This window comes from Pteropus vampyrus, unplaced genomic scaffold (genome assembly GCF_000151845.1).
Source record: "Pteropus vampyrus isolate Shadow unplaced genomic scaffold, Pvam_2.0 Scaffold195, whole genome shotgun sequence".
In the NCBI taxonomy this organism is placed as follows: domain Eukaryota; kingdom Metazoa; phylum Chordata; class Mammalia; order Chiroptera; family Pteropodidae; genus Pteropus; species Pteropus vampyrus.
The window spans coordinates 3,569,777-3,578,999 of NW_011888976.1; the positions used below are offsets into that span (position 1 = coordinate 3,569,777).

At 39.9% G+C, this 9,223-nt stretch overlaps 1 protein-coding gene across 1 annotated transcript in view; it reads right to left on the reverse strand.

Moving 5' to 3' along the window:
* Window positions 1-9,223, reverse strand: part of LOC105299866 (voltage-dependent calcium channel subunit alpha-2/delta-3) — a gene marked incomplete at its 5' end in the record, with an annotated part of 177,260 nt that overhangs the window by 76,617 nt on the left and 91,420 nt on the right. Inside the window, one exon of the mRNA XM_023537645.1 lies at window positions 3,161-3,223. Coding sequence (XP_023393413.1) covers window positions 3,161-3,223 — 63 coding nt within the window. The remainder of the gene's footprint in view (window positions 1-3,160; window positions 3,224-9,223) is intronic.

Genomic DNA, 9,223 nt, shown 5'->3' on the forward strand with positions numbered 1-9,223 from the left:
AGGAAGTGGAGATGAATAACAAGCCCAAACACCAGAGAAGAAAGAAAAATGGACACAGTCTGTTCTGGAGCCGATAGGGGCAAAGGCAGGTTTTTAGGACTGCTGTTACACGAAAGTGGAAAAGTGCCTAATAGTCATGAGAAGTCATGGGATTACAGAGCAACCTAGTAAGCAGATGTGATTGTTCCACAATGCACGGCAGAGGCGGAGCAGTGGAGAGGGGGTTCACATCACATAACACATGCCAAGTGCCGGAATTAAAACAAATGCACACATGCGCCTGCGCGAGCACGTGTGCACACGCACACACACACACACACACACCACACCATTACCCTTGGATGGAGTAAGCATTAATCTGCACTCAATCCTTTGTGATTAAAACACTACTTCATACAGATAAAAAACAGGCCGTGAAAAGGACTTCCTAAGCAGTAATAAAAAGAATTGTTTATAATTCCTGAATGACCTGTTTAGGGAAATATAGCAATCCTCTTCATCGGCCCTATAAATTTCCTACAGTTGAGAATATGTCCTTTCTCAAAATCCCTTTCTGAAGAACATTCTTATTTTGTACATTGAGAAGGAATAAGACAGTCCAGCCCCTTGAGGACACAGCACGGTCGATCAGATTTCAGTGGCCTACCCCTACTCCGGGCTGTCTTCAGGGCATTTGAGGTCGAGTAGTCCTTCCCCATCACCAGGCTGATGCTTTTGCAAATTTGCTTCATGGGGCTGGTCGAGGTTGCAGACTCTGAAGGGTGGATCGAAGGATTAACATCCTCGTGCATCCCTCCAGATTGCTGGAACCAGTAATACCAGGGTCTGATGGGGGCGGGGGCGTGCAGTACAGCAGAACTGAGCTTAGGGCAACAGCTGTCCTCTGCCAACACCCTGGAATGGGTTGGTGCAGACCAGTAGAGAACCCCTATGTCTACTGCGACTGCTCTGAGGATTTACAGCTTATGTATGGGTGGGTAGAGGGCAATACTCTAAGAGCCTGATTAATACATTCTGTAGGCTTTATAGTAACTAAATCCCGATTCCATGACAACTGAGTGATTTCAATCAGGTTCCTCGGACTCATCAGGCAGAAAGGCCTATACAGACTGCCAAAAAGACAAGAAAGAGAGGTGGAAGAAGGAAATATTTCACTGACTGAATATTGAGCATTGCCTTTTTCACTCCAGGGACACCTGGAAACTAAATTCTGCAAGCATGAGCTGCCGCTAGAGGCGAGAAGGACATTTACTATTTCATATGTGTCAGTGGAGCTGGTAATTAGATGGAGAATTATCCGAACTAGGGTACAGGAAACCAGATAACCTCGAACAGGCCCTGGCAGAGCAGGCTGGGCAACACTGCAGGCCTGTTTCTCAGAGCCCATATGCAGTGGCCATGGCTTTGTCAGAGTCGCTACTTCAGTGGTTCATGTTGTTGGCTAGTCCAGGGCTCATCACTGAAAGACACCCAGCACGTCCTTCCTCCCCTAGGACCAAGTTCCTATCTCAGCCCTTCACGATTATAGCAGGAGGACAGAGTTCCCTCTCACAGGTGATTAATTTGGGTTATTGTCCATCAACGAATTCTTCTACTTGTTTTCTATTGCGGTAACATGGGTTAATAACATTACATGTTTCAGGTATACAAGATTATAATTTAATATTTACATTTACTATAGCGTGTTTGCCACCAAAAGTCTAGTTTCCCTCTCTCACCATCCCCTGAATATCTCAGTATTTTTCCTCTCAGCCAAATGGGCATATTACCCTAGGCCTATGGACTTCCCTGCTCTCTCAGAGACTGGTCTTGTTTCATGGGCTTACTCCTCCTAAATAATGTCCATTAACTCCAATGTCCAGTGATGTTCAGCACCTAAGAGATGGGGTGTGGGCAGTCTGAGTCTCAACAGTATGTTTTCTCTCTCATCTAAGGTGCATTTAAAAATCCCACAACAATCTCATGGATAAGAGAGACAATTAATTCTACAAGTTAAAAGCACTGGGGCCAGTGCTTAACAATCATTAAGCTCCGACCCTGAGGAGCCACACTTAAGGACAATTAACTAATTTATTTATTAAGCATTAATGGGTCGATTGTACTGTTGACTACTAGAGAATTTCAAATGATGTAAATAAGACTTCATTATAAAATGTGAGCATCCTCAAATATCAGAGTCAGAAGAAGCCTTATGTAGTCAACGATCCTCCTTTTAGAGCTCGCCTGATGGCCCAGACAGGTTAAGTGATGCACATAAGATCTCAAAACTAGTTAAAGAAGAGAGCTTACACAAGAAACCCTCTGCCTTCACCTCTATATTACACAACACTACTAACCATGCCTGTTTTGCTCTTTTAATAGGTTAATTTAATTTCTTATTGCAAAATAGTTGTAATGCAAGGTTTTAAAAGGGAAACCTGTGTTTCCCTATTGCACTGCTATTGATTTTAAATCTTATTTTGATTTCTAAATACACTGCATACTTACTTCTATGCTCAGCCCCATAGCTTTTTTTTTTTTTTCCCCATTTCTTTCCCTCTTGCCCCCACGTGGCTCAATCAAATGAAGAACATTCTTTGTCTACCTCTGGATCCTTATCCCTCAATGTTGAGAGCCCAAATTAATCCTTAAACTTAGATAACTGACATTTTTAAAAAGTAAAAACCAGAAAGAAAGCCATAAAAAATAATTACATTGGGATATATATATATATATATCTATATATATCCCAATTTATATATACACATATATATATATATGTGTGTGTGTGTGTGTGTGTGTGTGTATGTATATCTGTGTCTGTGTGTATATATAAATTATATATATATGAAGATAAAATATCAAAAGGAGGAAAACTCCTTAAAATTGCCCAAGCTCTTTAAGGCACCTCTACCCTTGAGGCAAAGAGTTCTATAAATTGAATATTTTATGAGTGAGAGAGCAGACCCTGGGCTCTGTATCCCCTCTCCCACCACTTTGGGGCCTGCTGAGAAGTAGGCTGAGACATTCTTAGAAGGATGGAAATAAGGTTTTATAATCTCCTGCTATTACCTCTTAAATATAGATCATTGTCTAGAAGTTTTAACACCATCATTTGTTTTCCTTGACCCAAACATGTAATGAGTGCCTTACTTTGAGTTGGTAGAAATTTCTCACTCACCTGTGTGTAGTCTTCAGACACCAGAATAAATCCATTATTGTCTATGAGGTAACAGTTCACAGTCTAGAAAATAAAAATACCACAGTTTCAACTTTGTATCCTCAGACTGCTTTTACACAAAATGACGTACTTCCAACTTGAGAGAAACCTATTTTAGGGTGTTTTTGGAGAATGGAAATGCCTGCTGGCTGTAGGATTGAGTGCTGTGGTTAAGCCAACCCCACATCTACTTCACAAAACTAACAAATAAAACACCGAGCAAACCTGAACATCCTAGATTAGGATAAAAAGAATATACATTTAAAAAGTTATTAATTACGGTTTCTCTTCCTTATTTTCCCCCTTTATATGACCTGAATAATATTTCCCAAGAACAAAGTGTTCAGAGGCCCCAAGCCTGTATTCATAATAGTTGAGGTACAGGCTGTTTTGAAAGCAAGACACCAGCACAATGTCATTACTCTAATGATGTATTAATGAAAACACCGTGTCAGCTCAGAAGACCATCAGGGGACCAGGTAGTATTTTTTAATTTGTTCATAGACTTAGGCAGGGAGGGAAGGGGCAGACTTCTGTTAAAGGGGCCCCTCAGGCCTCCTAAAGGTTTTCAAACTGTGTTTTTAATTGGGAGCTGGATATGGAGGCAGGGCTGTTAGCTTTTGGTAGCTCAGACTTATAAATTGTGGAAAGCAAGGTAAACCCAAACCTCTGCTTCCCCCACACTACTTTAATCTCAAGTGAATGATTTGCTACAGGCTAAGTTTTAATTACAGTGCTGTGGAGTTTAAACTTAAGGTTTAATTCCGTCCTTGATGTAACTCAGTTTCTATTTATTGCAGCTTTACATACCAACTGCAACATTTAATTTGTAACATATCTTTACCCTGAGCTAAATTCCCCCTAGCTCCAGGCCACCGCAGGGCTGGTGTTTTCTGGGGTATTTACCTATCCATGGAGTTGGTTTTAGTCAGGCACAAAAAGCACAGCACTGAGTTGGTCAGAAAGAGTCATCTTTTATTACTAGGCAGTGGTGGAGAAGCAGCAGAAAATGAAAAGCCCTGCTAGCACCTTTTATGAAAGAGTTGGCTGTTTTGGTGAGCCATGAGGTTTCTCTCGGTTATTCAGAGGGGCCAGATGAATGACTACGTGAAGACTGCTATTTGAAGAAACTCTTAGCTGCATGGATACTACTTTGGTCCTGGTGGGAATTTTGACAACGTTTCTCCATTTTCAGGAGACAGGATTATGGAAGCAATCTCATCGAGATGTGAGCTGTGCTGTCCAATATGGAAGCCATGAGCTATATGCATATTTGAATTTAATTTTAAGTGAATTAAAATTCAAAATCCAGTTCCTCAGTTGCACTAGTCGCATTCAAGTGTTTCATACCAGCTGTAGCTAATGATTATAATTTTGGACATTTCCATCACTGTAGAAAGTTCTTTTAGAGAGAGCAGTGTTTCTCTTTCTTCCTTTTTTTTTCCTTTTTCCTTTTTCCTTTTTCCTTCTTCCTTCCTTCCTTCCTTCCTATTATACTAGTACTCCAATGAGTTTTAATCCAGTTTACATTGGATCATATTAGACAAATCTATATCCTTGTTTATTTGAATGTCATGATCCCCATTTTGCAAAGCTAGACACTGAAGCAAAGATCTGGACACCATTCAATCAATAAATACATGTTAAATATAGGAGCAGCCTCCATATTCAGATATTGACTCTCTGAATCCTCCCAAGTGTGTAGAGAATCAAAAGTCATTATAAACCACCCCCGAACCCTAATTATAAAATTAGTTCCTACTCAAACATTCCTAGCCAATTAGTACTGTTGTTATTAGACCTATATCTTTGGTCACTATCTCTCTGTTTATAGAATATTGTAAATATTGGACAATATAAGGCAGATACAAGGCAAACAGATTATAAAGTCGATGGAAAATCTTGAGAAAGAGGTGAGATTTCATGAAGTCCATTTAAGTGATGTTGGTGATCATTTCCAATCACATAAGAAGCCATTGGCACATTAGGATCTATCAGAGGTAACACGTGAAGAAAGAAAAAAAATCACCATAGATAATATGAAAGATGGTCCCAAAGAGAGTGACTACAAAAGCAAGAGACTAAAAGAGGCTGCTGGGAAAATTGACCAAACCCTACCATATTTGACTCGCCTGTGATGATTCTGAGAAAATCAAATGTAAAGCAAAAGATCCTATATTGTGATATTTTACAGTTGTATCAGAAATATTACATGGTTGACCCTTGAACAACATGGGTTTGAACTGCGCCGGTTCACTTACGTGTGGATTTTTTTTCAATAAATTCTGTAAATGTATTTTTTCTTCCTTATGATTGTCTTATATTTTCTTTTCTCTAGCTTACTTTATTGTAAGAATCCAGTATACAATGCATATAAAATGCAAAACATGTGTTAATCAACTGTTTATGTCATTGGTAAGGCTTCCAGTCAATAGCAGGCTTCTAGTAGTTAAGTTTTGGGGAGTTGAAAGTTTACAAAATTTCAACTCTGTGGGGGGTTGGTGCCCCCAACACCTACAGTTATGAACTGTACTCTCTACTCCAGAACTTCACTAAATTTATTTCTTTGTTTGGAAAATTGAGTACAACTGCAATTATAACCTAAATTTGTTAAATAAAATAAATGTATCTTCACAATTTCCACTTTGCTTAGAAACTAAACTTCAGTCAAATGTTTCATTATTTGCTGAAAATGGTTTTTGGAAATGAGGACCTCTGTGCTCCTTATACTGGCCAGCAGTGGGTGAGATCGAGTTCGGACTGGCCATTAGGGGGCTCACTTCTGACGCGCCCCGCCTGGCTCCCACTCCGAGCTGAAGCGGAGGGAACAGAGGTGAGTCCTGGAGCAGGAGAGAAGGCTGTTTCAGGTCCGAACTTGGCACACCAAGTTGTAGGAGTAGAATGATGGCAAGCTCGGGGCACACCAGTTGAAAACTGTCATGCAAAGAAGTTTTTCTTAAAGCACGTGATCCTTTCTAATAATAATAAGACGACTTAATAGACTTAAGAAAGAAATAACAATCAGATGAAGAAAGAAGAATGGCAGTTACAGGTTAACATCAACTCATGCAAATCTTACTTGTCACACTGCCAAGTAGGAGTTATTTTCTTGGACAGAGGAGAAAACTGAGGTCCAGAGATGTTACCGTCCCCAAGGTCAGACAGTGAAGAAAGTGGGACCTGAATCCAGTGCTATGTGACTCCAAAGCCCACTGCTTCCACCAGCCGACCCCTTCTGCCTTACCAAAGACAATAGGACACAGGTACGATCCCGGGTCCCGCCGGCTGGTGGAAGGTTTTCCTTGTTTAAAAAAGCAAGATCTCATCTGCCACATGTCACCAAAGGAAACAGGACAAACAGCAAAAAAAACTAGCCAGACCAGTCAAGAAATTAAGTATCTGAAGTGTTATTTTCATGGCTGAAAACAAGTAAAAACAACAAAAATGACTGGTGTTTGGGGTCACTTGGTAAAGTGGTATTGATCTCAATTGTATGTCCCTGGACTCCCCAGGCACACAATTTTTAAGTTAATATCTGAAACCAAGAGGCTTAGTCAGACACAGTTGAAGGGGATTTTCTGTACATCCCCATTACTTGCTAAGAAACAATCTATGGAAGGGGAAAAAAAACCACATTATACACTAGAGTATAAAAGTACATTTTATGATCCACTTATTTTGGTTAGATTGGTCTGCATCCTACCAGCTGATGATGAGAAGAGAAACAGAGGACTGACCAAGGCTCCTAAAAGATTCTATGCCTAATATTCCACTTGTCACAAAGGTGCCTTATATTTTGTTCCAGTATAGCAGGCATGTTCTTCTGGGTAAGGGCTGGGAAATAGCATTTGCTTCATCTATACTGAGTACCAACTGGCTTTTCTTGGACCATGCTTCCATTTAATAATTTTTTAATTCATTTTTTCTTCCTTAAATTAGGATTCCATGACAGGAATTTGGTGGCAGAGAAGATGCCATACTGTACTTTAATAATGTGTGTAAACTTACTCATGTTTTGAATAGCAGGGTTACACAGATTATTAAAAGATTTGGCTACACCATTAAGCAAGAAGCAGGTACTTCTAACAGTGTGATTCACCAATTGCTGAGAAATCTCAGGTCAAAAGCAAGGATGCTATGCCATTGATCTATACCTGGGTCGCTGACTCTGAAAGGTGGCATTAAGTTTTCATAGGCAATGCTGTTATGTCAGGTAAATTTAGTCACCATGATGACTTCTTGAGTAGACCTCACTGCCAACAACCACTTTGATTAAATTATAAATTATCATTAGGAAGTGCAGTGGAGTGGAGTAAGCCCACTGGAATTAGGTGAGTAGGATAGTGGGTTATAGTACAATCAGGACAAAATTAGCAAGATTTTAGTCTGACCAATTGTTATACCTATGTCTTCACAACAAATAGTATTCAATTGCCTTCTCCATACTTCTCCTTCAATAAAAAGAAATAGAGGAAATATTTTTTAGCTTTCCCTCACTATTCTACTTTCCCCCAAATTAAGCCAAACATCTTAGAAGGTGTCTGCTCATAACCCTGTCCAAAGGGTAGACTGACAGGCTGGAGGGCTTAGAGAAATTAGGAACTCTAAGTTTTGACAGATATTGTAAGCACCTACTCTACAGCCACCTTTGACAAAACATCTAGGGCTGAGGTTGTTTGAAAAGCACAGACATAAAGACAGAAAATGAAAGAGTCAGAGAGAAGTGTTTTTGTTTTTGTTTTTTGAAGTCATCTTTCTTCAACTATATGATGACTCAATATTGCTGAGAGTCACAAAGGCAGAACAGGCAGAACCTGAGGTTAAAGCCCAAAACCAGGCTATGGATATCTGGCAGTCATAGATGGTAAGGAAGGGTGCTTGTAGGTAAGAAGTGGAGCACCAAGCTTGCATTAACTGTAAAGTGGTATGAGCCCCAAGGAGGCTAAGATACTAGCTTGAGAATCAGAGACTCTGACATTTGCTATCAGTGTGACCTTGAGCAAAGTCTGTTAACACTCTGAGTCTCAGTTTTCTTATCTGAAAGATGGAGACAGCAATGATTATTTCATAGGGTTGTTGAGAAGATTAAGTGGGAGGGTGAGTGCAAAGTGCTGAGTGGGTGTAAAGTGCATAGTGGATAGTTAAGTCCTCAAAGAACCTGTGCTTACATCTGTAAACAGCAAATAATGTTTATTGGTCACCTACTGTATGCTATCTTTACAAGTATCCTAATGCTACAAATTTAGAATCTCTCAGAAAGGAAAGTTGTTCTATAGTTCATAGCAAGACGTTGTGGATACAGGTTAGTTGAGCTTGTTTGCATTTTGTTCTGCCTTTTGCTTTGGGGGGATGATTTTTGGTACGACCTCAACGATGATCACTTAGAAGCCCAATATTGTGCCTGTTGTTTTCATTTGTGAGAGGGGAGGCGGAGGAGAGAAGCGACGGGGAGAGAGAGAGGAAAAAGCAGAGAGAAAAGGAAGAAGGGGGAGGGCTGGATTCTTACACCTGAGGGTGGGGCCTGAGTCTCTGCATCTCAGGCGCACATGGTGCCACTTCTTACTGCCTTTCCTCCAGGTGTCACAATCTGATCCCTAATATTTGGATTGTGGAACAGACTGACCCTTACTTCACACCACTTGATATATCTTTCCATCATAGGTCAACTATCATGTCAAAATACTCTCTCTTTAGAAATAATTTTATTATCCAATTATAGTTGACATACAACATTATATTAGTTTCAAGTGTATAACAGAGTGATTAGACATTTATATACCTTATGAAGTGATCACCCCAATAAGTCTAGTACCCATCTGACACCATACATAGTTATTACAATACTATTGACTATATTTCCTATGCTGCAATTTATAGAACTGCCAATTTGTACTTCTTAATCCCTTCACATTTTTCACCCATCCTCCCAGCCCCACCTCCCACCTGGCAACCATCCATTTGTTCTCTGTATCTATGAGTTTATTTCTGTTTTGTTTGTTCATTTATCGAAATACCATTTTTTTT